The sequence below is a fragment of the Oryza brachyantha genome, chromosome 5 (genome assembly GCF_000231095.2).
Source record: "Oryza brachyantha chromosome 5, ObraRS2, whole genome shotgun sequence".
Taxonomy (NCBI): Eukaryota; Viridiplantae; Streptophyta; class Magnoliopsida; order Poales; family Poaceae; genus Oryza; species Oryza brachyantha.
Window position 1 is genome coordinate 4,259,490 of NC_023167.2, and position 23,776 is coordinate 4,283,265.

Sequence of the window (23,776 nt, forward strand, 5' to 3'; positions counted from 1 at the left end):
CATGCACTGCATCTACAAAATTAATTAATTAATTGGAGAATATTAATTGTGATTCTTAAATTAATACACACATATGTCGTGTGTGTATATATATACACACAACTAAGCTAACTTGCAAGCACATCTTCTCTTCCAAGAGCAGAAATTCTCACAGCAACACCGGCCATGCACCCGCCGCTCGCTGAGGCCGGCGTTCCATGGCCGGTGCTCGCCGCCTCCGTCGCGGCGGCGCTGCTCGTCGCCGCCGTCGTCCTGCGGCTCTTCTCTGGCGACGCGCGGCGTTCGGCGGGGGCCGCCGGCGACGCAAAGGCACGGCGGCCCCCCGCCGGCACGCTTGGGTGGCCGCTCGTCGGCGAGACGCTGGCGTTCATCTCCGCAGCCTACTCCTCCCGCCCCGAGTCCTTCGTCGAGAAGCGCTGCCTCCGGTGAGCGGCGACCGTCATCACCGTGTCGGCCGCGTAGCAGCAAGCTAATTAATGTTTCTTGGTTAATTCTTTGATCCGTTGCTAGGTACGGGAAGGTGTTCAGGTCGCACCTGTGGGGGTCGCCGGCGGTGGTGAGCGCGGACGTCGAGGCGAGCCGCGCGGTGCTGCAGAGCGACGCGTCGGCGTTCGTGCCGTGGTACCCGCGGTCGCTGATGGAGCTGATGGGGGAGTCGTCCATCCTGGTGCTCGGCGGCGCCCTCCAGCGCCGGGTGCACGGCCTCGCCGGCGCCTTCCTCAAGTCGCCCGAGCTCAAGGCCCGCGTCACCGCCGACATGCGGTGCCGCCTCGCCGCCGCCATGGGCTCATGGCGCGCCACCGCCGGCACCGCCGTGCGCGTCCAGGACGAGGCCAAGTCGGTACGTACGTACGTGGCATGATGCGCGCTGCTAACCACCTATCCATAGCTAAATTAGCCATAGCAATGGTAGCTAAGCTAGGCCAAGAGAATATGAGGAGTAGCTTGCATTGGAGTGGATCTCCTTGTCCGTTTATATGTGTCTTTTCTTACAGCATTTTGATAGTGAATTCCATAGGAATTTTCTTGTTGAAATCTCAACTCCTGTAGGATGAGGAAGAGCCTATAGATTCATCATGTACTTAATTTGTATGTTTTTGCCTAGTTTGATATCTATGGACCATAAGTATTAGGATCTCTAGATATACCCCCAGTACTAGAGGATTCTACAACATGGACCATGCTCTTAACTTGATCAAAAGTCATGGGTTAGCTATTCCTTTATGCAGAAATAATGCAACAAACTATATTAATTTTTTGTACCAAATGTCTAGTGTGTAATATGGTTGTATATATGAAAAGGATGAGTAAGGTTGTGGCGAAAAATCCATTCGCTATATTAATTTATTTTGTATAAAGTAATAAGTTTAGTGTCTAAGTGGTATCTTATGACTTCGATTCAGAAAGTAAAAAAATAATTTCATGTCTATGCTGTAGAGATTACACTTTATTGACATTTTTTGGGTAGGAATAGACTGTAATTATATGGGATTCCTTGTTCTTTCATTGTAATGCTTTTATGTTGATTGGCAAACTTAATCAAATTGTTTCTTCATTCCCTATGTTTAACAGATTGTGTTTGAGATCTTAGTAAGGGCACTGATAGGGTTAGAGCAAGGCCAGGAAATGAACTACCTCAGGCAGCAGTTCCACATATTCATTGCTGGCCTGATCTCCCTCCCCATCAAGCTTCCAGGGACTCAGCTCTACAGATCCCTCAAGGTAATACAACATATTAGTCAATCTGACATGCAAAACCAAAAAACAAACAAAATGCTCCGAAATTCTCGATTAAATTAAACCCACATGCCAACCTGCCTCTCAATCTTTGCACATGTGACATGTGCCATGTTGTTGACTGATCATGAACATACATACAATACAACTAGGCTAAGAAGAGGATGACAAGTCTGATACAAAAGATCATTCAAGAGAAGAGGAAGAGGAGGAGGATGATCCTTGGAGGCGAGGATCTCTGCTTGGCTTCGCGCGACTTGATCGATGTGCTGATGAGCGGCAACGGTGGCGACGAGCTCAGCCTCACCGACGAGCTCATCTCCGACAATATGATCGACTTCATGATCCCGGCCGAGGACTCTGTGCCGGTGCTCATCACACTTGCCATCAAGTACCTCAGCGAATGCCCACTGGCTTTGCAGCAGCTAGAGGTACACATATGCTCTAAAATCATTTCTGTTTGAGAGTTAATTGATAGCTAAATTTGGGTGTGCGACAATATTGCTTATGCTTATAAGACAAAATTTGAATTTTAACCTTAAATTTAGAGTTAATTGTGATGTTTTTTTTCACCTAAGCTTATTTTACAACCTTGGTTTTTTATTGCTAAGAATATATATATATATATAAATTTTATTCATAAATTATTTTTTTTCTTTGCAAATATGACGTTTGCTTTTTTTTTCATAAAAAAGTCAAACAATCATCCAGAGATGTGCGTAGGATGGGGAAATTTCAATTTGAAATTTCTGAAATTATGGATTTTCCGATGGAAAGTGTCTCCGGCAATAAGATTTCAAATTTGTTAAAATTTAGGAAAAAGTTGGTCATCTTCTACGAAAAATTCTTCAACTTTTTTTGTTTGGAACTTCCAAATCCCTTCATGATTCTCTTTGGTATTCTGAAATGCAAAACCCTGAATGGGATAAACACTAACGATCATGGAGATATCATTGTCAATCGATCTCTTACATGGTCATGACTTGGGCCATCTAGCTAGTGCGTGCATGATTAATATATTAGTGTTATTTGTCAATTTCAGAAGCTATGATATGTTATCAACGTGCAAGAGGCCCAACAGAGTGCTTGTTGCCTAGCTCTCTGGCGTCCAACCTTAATTAGATTACAAATTCTGATGTGCCGGCAGCACCAGGGCATTCGATGTAGACTCCTACCTAAAAACGCACGCATTATTCTGTTGACCCATGCACATCATCAAGTCATAGAGAAAAATCTTAATGTTCCAAGGTGAATGTACGATAAGGTTTACAAAGGAAATACTCCCCTGTTTTTAAATAGCCAACTTTGTACTGTATTCATTTTCAAGCTTTCCCCAATTATCTTTTTTTTAGCAGTATAGGGGGGTTTGCGCGCGTGTGTGCATAGAGGAGTGTACGTGCGTTGTGAGCGTCTGCGTTGTACCGTGTTCTCATAAAAAAATATAAGAATTAAACTTCTTTTCATCTTAATGTAATCATTTAAGACTAATCAGTGGTCAAAGCTAAAACAACTATAAGCTAACATTGATATTTATTTAAAGACGGAGTGAGTAGTTCACTAAAAATTAATACATTAGCAATAAATAAATATATTGACTAAAGTTTTAACATTAAGATTTTTTAAAGACTTTTCTGTCCTCGTAGAAAAGATTAACTAGAGCAATGATAGTGTTGTGTACTAATCTCTGCTTGCATATATATGCAGGAGGAAAATATGGAGCTGAAGAGGCAGAAATCAGACGTGGGTGAAACCCTAGATTGGACAGACTACATGTCACTGACGTTCACGCAGCATGTAATTAAGCAACACACTAGATTTTTATTACATATATATATATATATATATGCCCTCACAAAGCAGGGGCATTTAACTTTTTGCCACTTTTAGAAATGGCACCTAACATATTTGCCATCCGCTTTCTATGACACGTGGGGCCTCATGTGTCTATGACATGTGGGCCCAGTGGCAAATATGTTAGTGCCATTTCTAAGAGTGGCAAAAAGTTAATTATTCCCACAAAGCAAGGTTACATTTTCAAGATTTGCCCTCGCACATGTCCGACATATGGGGTCCAAAATCCACATATGAACAACAGGAGAAAATTAATCCTGAAGCAACGTATACATAAACCAAATTCCCATAAATAATATAAATAAATGCATCACCTTTTAAAAAAATAAGAATGCATTTCACAGGAATGCATCTAATAAAATTAAAAAAAAACTAGAATAATAATATATATGTGTTGATGGGTGCGACGTACGCGCAGGTGATCACAGAGACGCTGCGGATAGGCAACATCATCAGCGGGATCATGAGGAAGGCGGTGAGGGACGTGGAGGTGAAAGGGCAGGAGGGCGTGGTCATCCCCAAGGGGTGGTGCGTCCTCGTCTACTTCCGCTCTGTCCACCTCGACGCCAGCGTCTACAACGACCCCTATGCCTTCAACCCATGGAGGTGGAAGGAGAGGGGAGACGCCGCCACCGGCAGTGGCTTCACCCCCTTTGGGGGCGGCCAGAGGCTCTGCCCAGGGCTGGACATGGCCAGGCTCCAGGCCTCCATCTTCCTGCACCATCTCGTCACTAACTTCAGGTATGTCGTCGTATTCACTCGTATATTTTTTTTTTGAATTTCAGTTTTTAAATTTAGCATATGTACATGGCATGGTGGGAGGCATCGGCGATGTGTTGGTAGAGCCGTAGATACTTGACTTAACTTACTAAGGTTTAAGGTTTAAATCCTAGTGCCTATGAATCAATGGCGGCTCTAGCCAACGAAATTAGATAGAGTTTTATCCTCTGTTTCTATTGATATTTGCCATAAAATTTTAGGGGGAGCTTCGTGAGGGCTTCAATAGCTTTAACCGGGATAGCGAGGGTTGGAGCCTCCACCGCCCCCACGTTAAAACCACCCCTGCTATAAATATTCCACATGCATGAATGTGCTTTTAATATGAATTTAGTGAGACTCAAGATTCGGTTTTTAAAAGGAATTTAGTAGGGGCAGGGATTTGCCGCCGGTATCCATTTTTAAGTGTGTGTTAGGGAGCCCACTCATGAGTGTGTGTGTGTTAGGGAGCCCACTCATGAGTGTGTGAGCGTACCTTCTGTGTAATCCAATGAAAGAAGTAATTTCCTAGACAAATATGATGCCATAGTGTATGAATTGGAGATTACTGCAGCTTGAATGGATGGATCACGTGTTGCAGGTGGGTGGCAGATGGAGACGACGTCGTCAACTTCCCCACGGTGCGGCTCAAGCGAGGAATGCCTATCAGAGTCACGCCCAAGACCTAACAAGCAAAGTCTCACATCAATTTGGATATACCGTTTGAAGGTGACAGGAAAGAAACAGTTAAATACATGTATGTACAAGAGAACAGATGACAGTGTAGATCAAAAGAAACCAGAAGTTACCATGGTGTCCTGTTTCTTTTACCTCGTTTTTTTTAACCCTTTGTATTGCTACATAAAGTTGGCTAGTCCGGTGCAAGAGTTGAAAGCATTATGCACAATAACAATGATCAGTGTGTTGATCAACGGACATGTAACATATCTGTAGAAGTGGTTCTTCCTTCAAGTACTTGGAGACTATTTGATTATTTTTGACCTTCAGTCTTTGTGACCGATCTTTCATATCCTCTCTTCGCTGCAACCTTAAGCAAGCATACAGTGATTGAAACAAAACCATGAAGTCCAGAAATATCAGAACAGATGTCACACAGGCTGGGAGTGCGGTTACAGTAGATAAAATTAGCACCGACTTAACAGAAAAATCAGATATAAGCAATCAGAACAAAATAGGATAGGAATATGAACTGATGAATAACAGGTGAGGAAATGTACAATGCTTGTATGCAATCTGAAATTAAACCAAACTGATTTACATAGTGCTGGACTGCAGGGGCGAATAATTAATAGATTCACCAGTCACTAGATGCATGCCTTACTAATTTACAGATGAGAACTCCAAACTTTGGAGTTCCCAAAAAAAACTCTCCAAACTCTAGGTGCTGTTGGGGGTACACAAACACGAAAAAGTCAAAACAGAAAAAAAAAAAAAGGACCGCAGAAGCTTTATACAATTTTGTCGCCTACCTCCAAGTATAAGTTAAACTATATGCATGACTGCTAAACAAGGTACAACTCGCTAACTTACAACACAGCGATTTTAACAGTCTATGAACAAGGGGGTACAACAGCAGGACAGCACAACATACATTATGCACTTCCAGGTTGGAGCACCTATCGACAAAACACAAGCAGGAGGCTTGGCCATCTATCAACTCAGTTAACTATAGTTAAGTAATTAAACATATCTTTGCCCTTCAAAATTTGCCTTCTAAATCATATCTCCAGCAGTTGTTATGACTGAACTCTACAAAGCATCCAAACAGAATGGACCTCACGACACTGTTCTTCCATAGCAAATGGAAGCTAAGTAAAGATTCTTCGACCATTTCTCCTGCCAAGATATTAAATCAATACAGTTGCACAATTATGGCTCATCAATAATACTTAAGACACGGAAAATCAAGTCACCTTCACATGCTGGTTAGGGAAAGCGGATGTTCTCAAGGTTTCCTGTGTTTCATCAGCAGGCTTTCTTCTGGGGATGCTCAAGATAAATGCTGCCTGGTCCCATGTAGCTGCTGTTGCAGTTATGCGAAAACCATTGTCCCAACGCCGATGTATTCCCTCACTTGGATACAAAAAGTCAAGCTCCACAACCTACAAAAGAAAATTGCAGTGTCAACCACACGCGCTGAACTAGATCCCCAAGATGTACAGCATATCACTGTTGAACCCTAAAGTCCCTTTTCGAACATTCAGAAAGGGGGAAGCACATATATGTGTACACCTATTTTAGGCAAGTAGAAGACATGAAAGAATGAAATACCTGGTCTGTAAAGCCAGCATTCCGGGACATGACAACTGCCCACCGACTTCCTGCAGTGGCCATAGCAGTGACGTAGAACCCCTCCTTCGACTTCTTGTTAATCCACTTGAAGGGAAATGAGTCACTTTGTAGGATTGTTGGGCATATTGTGTTCCTGCTCAAAAATCAGCTCAAAACTCAGTTCTAGTGCAATAACACGGATTCAACTTTCAGAACCTCAATCTTTCAAGCTTGCATTGTGCTGCTAAAATGTACTTGAAATTTGCAACTCTCAGCAAGATTGACTTAGTCTAGTAAATCTCACAATATACTAGAAAGGGAAGAATTCCATCTCTAGGGAGTACCTGTCAATGTCCTATCACTGACACTACAAAATAGAAAATCCCATAAAATCTGGGAGAAGCTCCCAGGTTCCTGAGAAAACACCAGAACCAGGACATAAAATGATAGGTATCCTGGTACTGGGCATGCAATAGTGCATTTATTGTTATTGAGAGCAAGAAACAATGATATACCTCTTGACATGACCACCAGAGAACTGCCATTGTTTGCACCTGCTAATGAAGTGATATAGAAGTTTCTCTCCCACTGATCCATTATCCATTCCTGAAAGCAACATAAGCGAGCATATCAAAACTGTTGGAACAAAGCAGTGGGAAACCATGTAGATCACACTTAGCTATTATTAAGAGTGTAAGGTGTAATATTGATAGTCAAAAATGGATGAGAAGGATAGGAGGATGCAAGAAATGAAGGGGGTTAGTATAGTTACTCACCTTGTGAAGAAAATGCTTAGAAAGTTCATATACTTGAGAAGTAAAGCCAGTGCCAGCATCCATTATTAAGGCCCACAGATTTGAACAAGAAGCCACAGAACTAATAAATAATCCATCTTCATTTCCTATTGTAATATGCTGCGCTAACCTAACATCTGCAACATTGTAGTGGTACCTACAGAACAAGTGTGGTCAGAGTGAAATTCTATTTGCAACTATTGTGGTCTACACAACAATTCATACCTTTGCTTCATAGGCAGCCTGGCATTATAAACACTAATCCATTGACTTGCAGGCATCCCCATTCTAATTTTCTTTTTTGACTGCTCATCATCGTCTTCTTCCATCATTAGGCGACCTCTTTTCTGACCAACCTGGTATATAAGCTGGCAGAAGTTCAACCACTAACATTAACAGTAATGAAATATCATTAAATGAATTATGTTCCCCCAGACCTCTTGCTATGAAAGCAATGGCTAGGAGCAAACGAAAATATAGCATTTACATGACTTTCAGAATCTGGACACAGCTATGTACTCCCTCCATATGCAAATGTCAGACGTTGGTTAGTTCAAAATTGAACTAACCAACATCTAACAAAAAAAATGGGAGGGAGTAGCACTTTGTGGGTTATAAGAAACATTGAAACAATGAAGTTGGTAAGCAATACAGTACCTTCTGAGCACCATCAGTGTTGATTGGCCTTATGTCTGGGTTTGGACCAACAATGCCATCAAAAAGAGAAATGCACTTTGCATAATTTGGTTCTTCATCAAACTTTAAGTTCACTACATACTCAATAAATTGCCGGAAAGGTACTGGACAGAAGCAGCACAAGGATTCTGGAGAGGTCGCCATCTTTTTCTTGCAAACAAGGAAACCTTTATTCTCTCCCTAAAATAAATTAATACAAAGACAAATAAGGACAAAAGAATGTAAAGAACAGATAAAATTCACTTTCCAAGCAAACTTCACCTGGTATCCTTGCCAAGGAAGGCAACCCCGCAAAAGAAAAACAAGTGTGTAAGCAAGGGACTCAAGGTCATCTCTTCTGCTTCCAGTTCTTCCCAAGTGAGCATGCATACTAGCATAGCGAACAGTTCCCCTATTTACTTAAGCAGTATGAAAGATGGTCAATTTAGTAACAAAAGAAAAACGAGAGCTATACGACATAGCATTCAATAAAGTATCTCTCTTACAAAACTAAAGATATCGGGCCTCTGATCATATTCAACATGATCTCCTGAACCAGTGTCTTTCCATCTTGTAGCTGTGATGAGAATAAATCTTAAGTGCAAAAACACTATATATTTGATGCCCCACAAGCCCAGTAAAAACTGGGAGCTTTTTGTGAAATGAAACAGAAGTACCTAATCCAAGGTCCACAAGAAAAAGTTTCTTCTCTTCCAGGGTTCCTGGGGGTCCAAGCAAAAGTTTTCAGGTTTTACATCACCATGGACATACCTAACGTAAACAAGAGTTAGCTATATTTCTAAACGTGACATGTAAAAACCTATTAGGGTCCACAGCCAAGAGAGGAACACTCCATACCCTTTCGAGTGCATCTTCTCCAGTATGGAGATTGCTTCTATAGCAATACAAGCAACCATTTCAACAGACATTCTGTAATCAAAAGGAAAAAAACAGACATTGAGCAAACTAAAGGTGAACATTCAAGAATATATTGAAGGACAAACTGATACTTACGAGTGGGAATTATTGTTCCAGACATCCCACAGGCTTGGACCCAACATGTCCATAATCTGCGTATAAGTTAGGTTGCGTTAGAAATATTCCTGTTGGTAAACATATTGTTATTCAAGTAATGAAAACACAACTCATTTAATTATGCTCTGTTCATGATCAATCACAAATCAACATGATAAAGGAAAATTTTTCTTGGTTTCCAATTGACTAAAAGTTATGATGCACAGAACTAGGTTTTCATGCCTACTTGGGGGAAGTAGAGTGCCTTTCTAATGAATGGTCAGAGATAAAATATGAATGAAGTTTCTATCTTTAAAGAATGATCTGAGAAAACATATTTAAGAAGTTAATAGGATAAGATATTTACTCTTCATTTCATACGAGACTTTGAGGATGGGTAATAAAGAAGCTGTTTTCCTAGTTTCTATAAAATACAGAAACAAATTTTTTTGTTGATAGCTTTTAGTGTTAGCCAGATCTTTCTTCAAAGCCTATAGGATGAGGGGCACAAAAGATACACTAGATAACTTTGGAAAGGTACCATTTTAATAGTTGCAGCATGTGGTTGGAAGTACAAAAAAACAGAAACAGACTGACTGGGCACTGGGGATAGCAAATTGGAAGGACACAAGTTCTTGCTTTACAAAATAATACATGGGACTCTATATAGACTATAGAGAGAGATAATTAACCTTGCCGTCAAAGATAAGCACTCCATGCTAACTCAAAACTCAATTAGGCTCGCCTAAACTGGACTTCACTAGCCAACTGGAACTACAGTTCCTACTGCCTTGGCTTGCACCTTGTCGCTGTCCTTCACAAAATAGTTGCTGTTGCTGCTATCTGTGAGCTCCATGATGCCTTATGTAGTTCTTCCTCAATATGAATTCACAGCATTTTGAGATTGTGTGCAATTTTTGTTCAATCCTGGTCCTACATGATAATTTAAGTTTAAGTATTCTCCCAACTCCCAACGCACAACAGCACTGGCTGCAATGCTATAGTAGACCACTGAGTCTTCACTAATTGATAAACACAGGAATTCATGCGAACTGAAAGGAAGTTTATGATGTTGGTGTTTACAGATGATTAAGTGAAGAGAAATATGCTATTGGTTATGAGATTTTCTGTCATACATAAGGGTGCAAAAGGAGCAGGTATTTCCTGCTCCAACCTGCACATAGGTTTGTGGAGTGGACAAGATGGACAAATTGTTATTTGGAATTATCCATGTCCAACTCAGACTCAGAAAAAAATTAGCATATAAAATATTGATACGTGATGAGTGGTATCAACCCACATGCATCCAGAATGCAATTGTTATGATAAACCTTGTGATTTAATTAACTTAAAAGTGCTCTTATTTTGGTATCTTAGTGATCAGTCTCCCAATGCTCACTTTGAATGTGCCCGTATTGCCCAATGTGGCAATGTCAGTGCAAGGATGTAAACAAGTTCTGTCTGACCAACTGACTGGCAAAATACTGAGCAGATACGGGATAGAGAAATGGCTATCCAGCAGACCAGCACTATCCAGTCATGACTCTGATTAAAAAGTATGGGAGGAGTGATGTCTGTCTGTACTCTGTATTCACTTCGATTGCACCCTATAAAAGCAAATTGTCCATTGCAAGCTACAATTCCATCTTATGTCAATCAGCAGCAACAAGATTGTGGATAAATTTATCAATTTGTTGATAACATTTTCAACTAATTCAAAACAAACATAAGATGTTGTATCAGCAAACACTTGAACAACCAAATAAAATATAAGTTCTTTTAATAGAAGAACCTATTATGCGTTACAAGTTTGTAATAAATGGGAGAACTTTGTTAATCTATCATATGCCTACATCACATGCAGAGCAGTTTTCATCAATTGTCTCATGAAACACAGGGCACATAGTACCCATGCCAAGAAGACCATGAAATTTTAACTGATAATCACTATCGCATTAACGGTTTGTCAAGTTGGACATTGCCTGCTAATGCCAGATTGACTGTGCCAGTTTAATGACCGAGCGAGCTTTTAACAATGCTAATGCTATCCCCTCTCTCCAAATGACTTATACACAGGACAAGCTGCTATTTACTATATACTACCTCCATTTCATAATGTAAGACTTTCTAGCATTTCCTATATTCATATGGATGCTAATCAATCTAGCCATATATACAAACACTATACATTGATTAATAAATGAATCTAGGCATAGCTAAAACGTTTTACAATAGGAAAAGGAGGGAGTAATATATAAAATGAGACATAGAGTATTACCATGACATAATATTCCCCCTGCCTCCCTTTATAATGTACTCTTGGTACGCCATGAATCCCACTAAGAGTGCTGTCAAATGCATGTTTACGCAAACATTGTTAATATGTGTTTTAGAATGCCAGTTGCATCAAGATGCATATAGAAAAACAAGGGAAACAAAAGTTATGCAAATGTAAAAAAACAGTTGTGGAGACCAGAAATTTTTGGACAAATGGCCACTCACTTGTAAACTTGCCATTCATAGGGAGCTCCATAATTGCAGCATTTGCTAGTTCGGTGTTCAAATTTTATTGCCACCTAGTATAAAGAGAACATTGAATATTATTGCAACTATGATATAAATATGGAAATGGAAAAAAGTCCTCTGGATTAGACAAGCTGACCTCCAAAGCATTTGCACCAGGTGTCCTGTCAGTAATACTAGGAGAGGAAATACGCCGACCAACATATACTTGCCCAAATCCTCCCTTTCCAAGTTTTCTATCAAGTTTGTAAGTAGGTGAATTGGCAACTTGGATCTGTTCCAACAAATCAAAAAAGAACATGGGTAACCCCCAAAAATTTCACCATTGTCCTATTTAAAAACCAGCTAATCCTGTTACTTCAGTAACCAGTAGATCAAATGAGATGCGGGAAACTACAAGAGAAACAATGGGAGTTGGTGTCTAATTGAGTGTATGCATCTGTAAGTGTACATGGCTACATACAGAATCCTTTGGTATTCTTTTATGAAAGAAAAAGTGAAGGCTGTGAAGTTGTGATGATAAGGTTAAAACTTCAATGTTTATTATGCCTAATAGAACTTAACACAATACAAGATACAGATGAGAAAAAGGAGACAAATAGCTAAGGGATAGCAATTAATAAGGGATATTAACTATCAAATACAAAAGATCTGAATAGCACTCGCTCCGTTCCACAATGTAAAACTTTCAAGCATTGCTTAGATTCATATAGATGCCAATGAAACTAGACACATACAAACCATATGTAATAGGGTTAATTTGATCTGTGCCATTACAATTATACATATTTAGATAAATGCCATTATAATTCGTCTATTCGCAACCGTGCCACTCAAATATTATAAAATTGGAACCATGCCATCGCCATCACGTTTTTCATCTTCTTTCTCATTTACATGTGGGACCCACCCGTCAGATTCATCTTCTTCCCCTCTTCACTTTTCCCACCTCTCTCTCTCTCTCCACAGGTGGACTTGCACAGGGCAGATAGCATAGTCGAAGGAGTCCTTGCCATCCACGCCACCGCTGCCGCCCACACGGTCGAACGAGTCCTTGCTGCTCCAGCAGCGGCTGGCACATCAAGTTGCTCATTTTTCACATCCAAACCAAAAAGAAAGACTGCCATTATACACTCTACGATCTAAAACTCGAATTTTTCTAGAGAGACGATATAATCCTTGCTGTGATGAGCTAGGGGCAGGAGAAGGATCTTGGCATGGCAGCCCTTGCCAACGAGGCGCTGAAGATTGTCTGCAGAAGGACAAACGACAAGAGCTGAGATGGTGGCGATAGAAGAAAAGAAAAGAGCAGTAACAGTTGCAGATTTAGGGGAAGGGAAGCTTCATGTCTCAAGGCCCGTTCGATTTTGCCACCTGCCCATGTGAGTTCGTCGGTGGAAAGAGGGGGAAAGCAAAGATCAGAGGGAAGAAGATGAATATGACAGGTGGGTCCCACACGTAGATGGGAAGAAGATAGAAAACGTGACGGCGATGGCATGGTTCTAATTTTATAAAATTTGAATGGCACATCTACGAATAGACAAATTATAATGGCATTTCTCTGAATAAGCATAGTTGTAATGGCATGGATCGAATTAACCCCATGTAATATGGAATGGAGGGAATACATCTTACGCAGGCAAACAGACATCTAAGGAAACTAACATCATACAACTATACAAGTGACCGGGCTATTATCTAATACAAGTAATATGCATGTGCATTGCAACGGGCCCATAGGAGAAAGGTGAGTGATTTATTTTTAACCAACCACTTGAATTTTTCTCTGGTTTTTTCGGAGACATGGCAGTTGCCCTTTGCATGACCTCGGGAGGAGCGGATGGATGACTCCACTTTTTAATAGCAGAGAAAACTGCTATATGCATTTCACCTTTCCATAGATTGAAACAAGATGTATATACTTGAATGCGGACATCCTATGAAATTACTTCAGTCATTGCTGTGCGGTAGACAACAGTACTGCGTAGGTTGAGCAAACTCTAAACCGCTATGTACCTAATACCTGAATTCCATTATATATAACAGGTCAACTAAGTGTTCTCCCCCTCTCGTCACATATTAACATGGAATTTAACCATTCTAGAAACTACTTTGATATAGATAGGATCATGAAACACACGACATATAAAACATGGGGGCATGCTTAGTATCAACAAAAGAACCACACATACTAGAAAACAACATACTTCCTCTGCTCCAAAATAAATCAATCTTTCATTTTTTACTTACAATGTTTGACTCTTCGTCTTATTTAAATTTCTTTTACGATTAACATTTTTGTTTTTATTAGATCATAAATCATGAATAATACTTTACGTGTGACTATTTTTTTAATTTCTTGAAAAATTTCAAATAAGACGGATGGTCAAACGCTAGACACGGAAACCGAAAGTTTGCTATTTTAAGGGATGGAGGGAGTAGATATGTCACTAGTATGCAGGCCCCACCCAGACCCCACATGTCATCCTCACATTGGATATTACTTTTTTTTAATTCATAAATGTCTGTGGTTAATCAGTAAATTTTTCCTATACTTGGTAGCTCACAGAGACAAAATCTTGTAATTCAAATTTCAATATGAAATATCAAACACTATGGTAGTATAAAAACTGAAAACCATACACTTCTTTTCTCTGAACTGACTCTTGTTACATAATCCTTAGTTCCTTATTATGCCGCGCCACTTTCAATCATGTCCACAAGATCAAAACCATCAAAAATCAATCATTTATATCATACATACTTAGAGATGTTTTGATTAGACACCCTATAGTTGAACGGGTGGAAGTTTGTGAAACTAAAGGTGTTATGGAAAGAAAAATGTGATGTCAATCCTTGGAAAGTATAAATAGTTTAGGAATCATTTCATTAGTATTGATAAGAATCATTGCACGAGTATTCGTAATATAAATGCATACCATTTTGTGCAAAAAGCGGCATGTATATGTGCAAACGACGAGCCAGAACATGGCAAACCAAATCGCTTGCTATCCTAAAATTAATATATAATTGCACAGCATATCTGAACCTATCTACACAAACCGCTACTAACTACATATAAATGCCTCCTTGCAAACCACCGTAATTTGGCCCTTTTGCACTAAAACATTTGAACTTGTGCGCCTATTTGGGAGTAGGGAAGCACCTTTTTTTTTCCTCATACGCAACGTTACAGAAAAAAAAAAAAGCATGAAACCTGTGTCGTGACACTTGTACTCATCCATGACATTAATAACCTCTCGAATCCTACTATCCCACAGCTGATTATCCATACTACCCGAGTCATAACACCAAATTTCATCCATATTCGCGGTTGTAAAGGCCCCCAACAACTACCACTACGGCAGATCGGCTTCACCGCTTCCCACATCACACGAACCCCGCAGCGCGCGAGCAGCGGTGTCCAATTGCGGCGGCCATAAACCCTAAACACCGCGCCATGCCGACATTACGAGACGCTTCGCGCTCGTATAGCTAAGGAAGAAGAAAGGGAGCAGGACACCCTCACTGTCTCGGGGAGCGGAGTGGAGCCCCCATCGTCGCCCGGGGCGGCCCCGGCCTTGTCGCCGCTCCCGACGACGCTGTTGACGTCATCCATTCCCGCGCCCCCTCACGCTCCAACCTCCCCCCTTCCCCCGAAACGCAGCTCGGAATCTCCGTCACCAGGGGCCGCTGCGGCGAGCCAAGCCGGCCGCCCCGGCGGATGGGTGCTGCCTCTACAAGGCCTCGGGGCGGTGGCTGGGTCTAGGGTTTGCAGTGGAGGAGGAGATGCGAGGTTGTGGGCGAGGGCGACGAGGCGGAGGGCGGCGAGGTGGTCGGCGACGGGGAAGAAAAGAAAGGCGAAAGCAAAAGGAGAGGAGGAGACAGCAATGGAAAATTCTGGAGCAAACTCGTGTGTGCGCGAATCTGCCGACTCGTCGACTACGGGAAATGGGTTTACGTCTTTCATAGGGAAATACGTATATCAAGTGTTTACGCTTTCGGCAGATCGTCTGCGTCAGATTAGTGATGAGTAGAGCGGGGGAAGGTCTAAGGATTGAGACTTTGTTCTTTGTGCTTAGCTTGATGTAAAATTTATGTTCTCTCTGTCTCTAAATATTTAACATCGTAAAGAATTTAAATAAAATAAATAGTTAAATATTTAGGGACGAAGCTAGTACAACATTTAATTCCTATGTTTATATATGATTCTTCTTTGTTACGGAGGTACAAGCTGACCACTTATAAATTACTGCTACATTTGTATTTATTTTTTAGAGAAGAGTAATACCTAAACTAAAATTTATGCTTCTATGAAGATTTAAACTCAAAACTTACCCAGAACTTAGGTGCTACTTAGGTCATTTCACACATTTGTATTTAATAGATAATGTTATTGATTTTTTTGATACATTTTTGATCATTTAGTTTTTTTTACTACGTATACTTCTATAAGAAAAGTTTGTCACGTGAAGTTGAATCATCGCACTAATCTTTTTACTTCGTGGTTTGGATATTTAGATTATCATCACTTGTCACGAAAGAAGTACCCAGATTATCACACTAATCGCAGTACTCCAGATGGCCCAGAATGAACCTTGGACAAAGATGCCTTGGGCCATCTTTGAGTATCCATCTTACACATTGCTAAGAGGCCTAGAAGCGGCCCAATTAAGTTTCATTAGATCCAGGCGGAACAAGTCCACTTGAGGTCCCTTAACTTATCGTCCAGTCTGTTTTTCGTTCTTGCACCATAAAACCAGATATAACCGGTCCCTGAACTATCAAAACCGGCACAAAAGAGGCCCCTCGGTAGTTTTCAAGGCGGTTTTGGCTGACTTGGCGCCTACATGGCTAGTTTGACTAGGTCTCTGTCCCACGTGACATTGACATGGCGCTTATCTCAGAAAAATAATGGGCCCACCTGTCAGCTACACACAAAAAATGATTTAACAATGGCAGGCCCACGTGAGCCCACAATCAGCTACCCAAAAGAAAAATATGGTAGGGGAGTAGGAATGACATGTGGGGTGGGCCCCACCATATTTAAATCATTTTGTGTGTGCAGCTAATAGGTGGGTCCACTGTTTTTCTGATATATAATTATCACGTAAGTGTCATATCAATGTCACGTGAGACGGAGACCTAGTCAAACTAGCCATATAGGCGCCAAGTTAGCCAAAACTGTCTTCAAAACCGTCAAGAGACCTCTTTTACGCCGGTTTTGATATTTCAGGGACCGATTATATCCGGTTTTACGGTCTAAGGATAAAAAACAGATTGAATGATAAGTTAAAGGATCTAAAGTGGACTTATTCCGATCCAGGCAGCACCCGCACACAGGCACAGCCCACGCGGGCCTCCTCTCAGCACAAGCAGTACAACTATGCACTGATGATGAAGGATTTTTTTAATTTTATTTAATAAATAATTTATAAAACTATACTTCTATTTCCAAAATTTAAAAATCTAATCTCCCGCTGCCCTCGACGACGAAAAGATGATGTGGCAGACAGCAGAGAGGGAGCCGGAGACGGGCGATGACGGCGCGGTCGCAGACAAGGGGGCAAATTGCTAAATTGCTGCGTGTGCTCCGGAACAGTCAGACGTGAGTTGGATGATTGAACCGTGGTTTAATACATATATGTATAATGTATGTAATTGTTTAATCATAAGTACTATCCTGGCTCAGTGATCACCGTAGTAAAGATCGAATCTTCATAGGAGCATATATATTTTCATTAATTTGGGTTCGACCCCTAGTTTGCTGAACGAAGTTATACATATATGTATCAAACCACCGTAATTCAACCTCCGGTTCACGGTTAGAAACAAAAGTATAGTTTTGTAAATTATTTATTACATAAAATTAAAAATAAAAAAATTCAATGCTGAAGTACGGAATTCTACCGATTTTCTTTTACTTTTTTTTTCTTTTTTTGCAGGAGAATTAGTACTGGTAAAAGAAAATTTTTCGGACGTGTTTTTTAAGGAGTTTAACTGATATGCTATAAAATTCTCTCTCTATGTATATGTTGGGACTACAACACATCAAAATTTTAATCACTTTCGACCTCTAGATCCATGATGGCAGGAAGAGAGAGGAGGCACGGAGATGGCGAGGTTTCGGTGAAGCAGATAGATTGAGGGAGTTCCTCTGGGCCTGGAGGGATGACAGGAGAGGCATTGAACATTGATAACATCTCTGGCGGTATACTCAAATTTGATTGAAATTATAAACAAATATATTAACATCCATAGCATCTAATTAGTTTCATTAAATTCAGCTATTAGCTATAGTTTTATAGTATATTTATTTTATGTTGATAATATTAATGTTACCTTCGTCAAAAAATGTAAGTATTTCTAGATTATTTAATAGGGTTAATGCTGAGAATAAAATACTATATTGCCACTTAATAAATAAGGAATGTGTTGGGTGAAAAGGTGGATGTGGTAAAATGGGAATAATTTTGAATAAGAAATAATTGATTGGACAAGTAGTAATATAATATTCCCTCTCACAATGTAAGACTTTCTAGTCTGCCTAGATTCATATGAATCTAATATATATATATATATATATATATATATATATATATATATATATATATATATATAATACACATTCATCAATTGATGAATTTTAAACAAGGTTAGAAAGTCTTATAATATGAAACAGATGCAGTAGTTTGTATTTTTTACAAATATAAATATTCTGAGATGAAGAGAGGACTATACTTGGTCAACTGTGAATAAGTTTGGCTTATAGGACAAACTGCATTGTGGTGACGTTTAAATAATGAGCAATTTTACCATTCTTAAAGAGTTATAATTTCTAGTGTTAATTTTGGTACCTTTAAATAATTTATATATTGAAACACCAAAATTTTTAAGTGTAAATTTGAGTGCCTAGAAATATATATATTTTTTGAAGGACGTAAAATTATCATAAATAGTACTCCCTCCGTTTCATAATGTAAGATGTTTGACTTTTTTAGTTACAATATTTGATCATTCATCTTATTTAAAAATTTATGAAAATATTATTTATTTTGCTTATGACTTACTTTATTATCAAAAGAACTTTAAGAACGACTTGTCATTTTTTATATTTGTAATAAATTTTTAAATAAGACGAATGGTCAAACGTTATAATAAAAAAGTCAAACATTTAAGGTTGTGAAACAGACGTGGTATGAAACAGCATGTAAATCCCATGCACGTAACTTGTCATGTGCTTATGCTGTGTTCCATCGCTGAAATGAATCTATGTGTGTAATATTCGGCGAATCGCTGCTGATCGATGCATATGCATGCATGAGTGATGTCTTCGTCCCGTCAAAAGGTTGTGTCCAATCTACAAAACAAAATGTGAGCAGAGAATTCTGCCAGCTCCAAGCCTCCAACTTCATATGTAATCCTGCTTCAAATATGACTTTGACCATGGCACTCCGATCTTTTCGTACCTACTTATGTTTAAAAGTTAAATCTTAAATTAATTTTAGAACTTTTTAACATAGTTTATTTTTTATCCTTGATTTTTAGATCGATAAGAACATTACCTATAAAAATTTTAGTAATAAATTATTTTCTATTTATAAATATGTCACCCATAAAATTTTCTGTTAACAGTAGGTGGTTTGGACTGACCGACTGAGTAAAAACTGCATGCAAGCAGGGGAATCTTTGAAACTGTTACCGACACCAACCCTCTCAAAAAAAAAAAAAAGTCTCAATGGAAGATTTGGCATACATAAAGGTCTTTTCTTTAGGACCCATATGGATAAAGTGCATAAAGCCCTCTCAGATTCAGACATATGCATCTTCCCTTTCTTCTCCGCCAGATATACGGAAGTAGTAGTACTTGTACCAGCAAGCATGCATGTGCTCTGAACATGGAACACCAAACTGAAGATCGATCCATACCGGTTTAAATTTGTTACAGTCCAAAATTTGAAAAAGGGGGAAAATTGATCCATCCGTAATTTTTAAAAGAAGGCTGCTACACTTACTATAAAAAAAATTCTTACAAAACTCTTGGGAACAAATTAGATTAAAGGTCTCAACCGTTTGAATTAACTAAACGGTAGTTACATAATTTAGATTTGATTATATCATTTACATATTCGTGTTCGTAAGAATATGTTTTTGAGTATATATAGATTTTCCATATTGAAATGTGCCTTGACATAGGCGAATAATTCAGACCTACGATGATTTCCGTACGATAAAACGGTTCTCTTCTAATTAAGCTTTAGGACCTATAACCATTGTTACATGTCTCCCGGCCCCTCCATTACATTCTCTCCATGTCGTTACATTAAAGAAAATCATATGTGCAGATTTTTCCCAAATATTTAGCCGATTCTATCGAACTACTTGCTAATAGTACTAATACTTCCGCAGATATCTAATAGTAAGTACAATACTCCTTTTATATTTTTTTTTATAAAAGTCATCTGATCGACTCGTTCAATTGCTCTTTCCCCTACCCAAGAACCACATCCACATCCCAAAGAAACTTGATGCACATATAAAGAATTTAGATAAAAAAAAGAGCAAAGAACATCCATTTCCACATATCAAGAACAGATTAAGAACTCATGAACATCCACATGTACAAAAACAACCACACAATCAAGAAATAATAGACAGATCAAGAAGTGATAGAGGAGGACGATGACACCACTCATGAAGAAGAGGAGAGGGTGCTGCCGTCGCCACCGTTTGCGGCTAGTTGCTCCTGCTTTGAGAGAGAAGAATGGGAGCTTGTCTCTATGAGAGCTTGTTGCTGTGGGAGATAAGGCTGGGTGGCTAGTAGGCTTGGCAAAATCACCGCCATGTCACAGGGAGTCTCGCAGGGATTCAAGGTTGGGACCCTAAATTTTTCGGGGATGAAGCGGCAGATAAAATTTACCCATGAGGATCCTGGGGCTCGAAAGTTTTAGAAAACAAAATTTGTTGGGTCATTTTTGATAAAAGTCTATTGAGCCTTGGGCCCATTTAAATAGTAAACCCTAGCCATATCTAAGATTTGGCTAACTCAACTCACCTCACAACACGAGAGGAGGTCACACCACCCTACAACCAATGATGTTTAGCCCCGTCCAGTCCAGATATCACGCCATCGTGCCGCCACCGAAACCGCCCACACTCCGCCATTTCCGAATCCACCGCATGTTGTCGCCTTCTCTGGCTTCGTCTTCGGCCACTGCCACTCTGCCAAGTGAACATCTTAGTACTTTTTTGGAGCCAACGGAGCCCCATACGGTTCTAGGGATTCACTGGGGACAAGGGCAGACAACAGTTTCCCTCTGGTTTCGTATTCGAGCTGGGGGGGCGTTCTTGCCATCCCCGGCCCCACCCCGCCTTGTTGCCAAGCCTAGTGGCTAGCACTTGTCACTTTGGAGATAAAGGTGTGGTACCTAGCAGCTGGCTCCATTCATCTCCATCAGTGCCTGTTGTAAAATTTCAGCACTGATATATGCACAATAGTGATGGTTTTTTAAATTAGCTAAAACTAATGCCTTTTTGGGCACGGGGTCGTTGAAACCTATATGTGTCGACCCATCGCGTAGGGTGCCAAGGGCTATCAATGATGAGTTTCGGGGAGCCGGCACTCCTAATCCGGTGGATATTTGAGTGTTTCTATAACAGTGGCCTTAACAAAATTTGAAAATGCAAATCATGTATGATTTGACGCCTTACCAAATTTTTGGGTAGAAGTCCGATGAAGCCCCAAAATTAGCAAATTTGGTAGGGTTGTGTTAGTAATAATATACTCTCTCCTTTTAACGTCGACATAAGACTTTCTAACATAGTCTAATTTCATATGGATGCTAATGAATCTAAACAAATACATAAAATATATGCATCGATTAATAGATCAATCTATACGAGACTAGACGAAGATATTATAATACAAAGCAGAGGGAGTATTTAACTTGTTGCATATAATAAATTTGGAAATGTCCAAAATGACAAGCAGCATATATAGATCAGCTGGCTACTATACCGTGCACTGCAGGTGATCTCATCCAACCATCACAAGGACACACGCGCATGCACGAGCTATCTAAAGCTTAAAAGCCAGGATCGAATAATTGAGCAGGCAGCTAATGTAAGCTTAGCTAGGCCCAGGTTGTTGTTCACGTTTGCTTAGCATTATTCATCAACCGGCAGCTTTCTCTCCTCTTCTTCTTCTTCTCCTTTTCCTTTCCTGGAAGGGTGTGAACTCAGATCCTTGCCTTGTTTACACATCAACCTAAGAATCTTACTCTACATGTCGGTGCATTAGCTAATGCATCACCCACTTAAAAAATATAGAACAAATACTTAAGAATCTCTAAAAAAAATTATGTGCTATAAGATTTTGATACGAAAAACTATCGAGCCATACATATAAGTCGAAATTTGGAATTGATTTGATATGTTTATAGATCGTGACTCACGGAGCACCCCATGAGCCATGAGTCACCGCAGCAAAATTCTCTCGCTTTGTATAAAATTTTCTTGCCGAGAAAAACACTAGTCGAATTAATGACCGAGTTAAAAACTGGCAAGAAAAAAAAATGATGTCAAATCAATTGAAATGGCGTGAAGAATACCGATGTACGTAGCCCAGATACCAATCATGGTACAGCAATTAATTCGTGGACGTATTGTACGTTCGTATACACCGTACGTACGTACGTACGCGCGTATAGCGGCAAGTATGTAGTAGAAATTCTCCGTTGCATCGGCATCGCCCATGCATGCATGCAACCACACGATCGATCGAATTAACGTACAAGGCGGGGCCGGCGGTGGCGCCGGTGCAGGCGTGCAGCAATGGCGGTGGCGGCGGCGGTGGGACAGACGGATGTTGGGCTACGCGCGGCGGCGCAGCTGGCAGTCCGGCGTGGCCGTCGACGGCTGCATCCGGAGCTGCTCGTAGAACTTGCTGATGAAGTCCTCGAACTCGGCGTCGACGCGCTGCTCGCCGCCGCCTCCGTCCTCTGGCACGGCGGGGAACGGCGAGTCGGTGACGCGGAGAGGGCGGACCCCGGCCGGGCTGCGGCCGAGGATCCACGCCACCATCGGCGACGGCGTGGCGGTAGCCCAGCCGGCGGCCTGAACCGACGGCGTGCCTTCCCCGCTGGCCTCCACCTCGGCGCTCATCATCTCGAACGCCCGCGCCACCGCCGCCGCGTCGAGTCCCCCGTACTCGCCGCCGCCGCCGCCTCCGCCGCGCCGCCCGCCGCGGCCCTTGGTGAAAGGGAACAGCCCGTAGTTCGGGTACGACGGCGTAGTGGTGCAGCTGAACTCCACCTCCCGCGGGCGGCCGTAGAACGACGCCAGCGCGGAGGACGAGGCGCCGACGCCGCCGCCGCCGCCGCGGTACGCGGCGAGGTGGTGGCCGCCGTGCCCCGCCGCAGCGTGGTGCGCGAGGAGGCCCCGCAGCGCCCTGCCGGCGAGCTTGCCGCGGCCAAGGAGGACGTGGAGGTCCATCATGACGCGCTTCCGGCTGAGGCCCCGCCGCAGCATGTGGCACACGGCGAGCACGACGTGCCACAGCCGCCGCGCCATGCCGGGCTCCATGGGCCGCCGCGCCGGCGTCGGCGCGAGGTCCATAAATCAACAATTACACAGGGGCGTATATGCAAAAGAAACACACAGAGAGGAAATAACCTAAAGAAAGAAAAAGACCAAAGGACTGGATATTAATTCTGTGTGGGTTCGAGGGGCTGATTAGCTTAATTTACTTGGCTAAACTAGCCAAGGGTTTGGTCTGATGGAATGGAGGATGGGGGAAGGCAGAGGAGGTATTTAAGGGAAGGGAAGGCCCTAAGGGGTCCCACACAAACAATGCTTAATACTATGGAAGGAAGGGTTAATTAACTCTAGGTTTTTTTATACTGATGCTACTCTGCATGGGTAATCGTTTGGTTTTTTTCATGAAAAAATCAAACGATATATTTGCAAAAAATAAATATTTTATTAATAACAATTATATATATATATTCTTAGCGATCTAAAAGCCAAGACTAACTTCGATAAAAAACTTAAACTTAATGTTTAAAATTTAAATTTAAATTCTGGTTTATATGATGAGAAGCGAAAAGAAGGGGTGATTGTTTCTGCAGTTTGGA

General features: G+C 41.0%; 2 protein-coding genes and 1 pseudogene across 2 annotated transcripts; 1 reads left to right on the top strand and 2 right to left on the bottom strand.

Annotated features, from left to right (window-relative positions):
* The first annotated feature begins 139 nt into the window (after window positions 1–139).
* Window positions 140–5,360, top strand: LOC102719588 (cytochrome P450 90D2-like). The gene is made up of 7 exons (XM_040524113.1): window positions 140–425; window positions 511–841; window positions 1,573–1,722; window positions 1,890–2,168; window positions 3,442–3,531; window positions 4,007–4,329; window positions 4,946–5,360. Exons 1-7 carry the CDS (start codon window positions 166–168, stop codon window positions 5,031–5,033), a joined length of 1,521 nt encoding a protein of 506 aa, XP_040380047.1. The 5' UTR covers window positions 140–165; the 3' UTR covers window positions 5,034–5,360.
* A 187-nt stretch (window positions 5,361–5,547) lies between these two features.
* Window positions 5,548–15,512, bottom strand: LOC102721644 (annotated as a pseudogene).
* A 6,597-nt stretch (window positions 15,513–22,109) lies between these two features.
* Window positions 22,110–23,408, bottom strand: LOC121054395. The gene has a single exon (XM_040523819.1). The coding sequence runs from the start codon at window positions 23,256–23,258 to the stop codon at window positions 22,515–22,517; it is 744 nt and encodes a 247-aa protein (XP_040379753.1). The 5' UTR covers window positions 23,259–23,408; the 3' UTR covers window positions 22,110–22,514.
* Window positions 23,409–23,776: the final 368 nt, after the last annotated feature.

What these genes read in the sequence shown, in the direction of transcription:
- LOC102719588 (XM_040524113.1), top strand. Translation starts at nt 166, where the DNA reads ATGCACCCGCCGCTCGCTGAGGCCGGCGTTCCATGGCCGGTGCTCGCC. An exon ending in TCCAGGACGAGGCCAAGTCG is followed by an intron (nt 842 to 1,572) that starts GTACGTACGTAC and finishes TATGTTTAACAG; the next exon opens with ATTGTGTTTGAGATCTTAGT. An exon ending in CATCTCGTCACTAACTTCAG is followed by an intron (nt 4,330 to 4,945) that starts GTATGTCGTCGT and finishes CACGTGTTGCAG; the next exon opens with GTGGGTGGCAGATGGAGACG.
- LOC121054395 (XM_040523819.1), bottom strand. Translation starts at nt 23,258, where the DNA reads ATGGACCTCGCGCCGACGCCGGCGCGGCGGCCCATGGAGCCCGGCATG.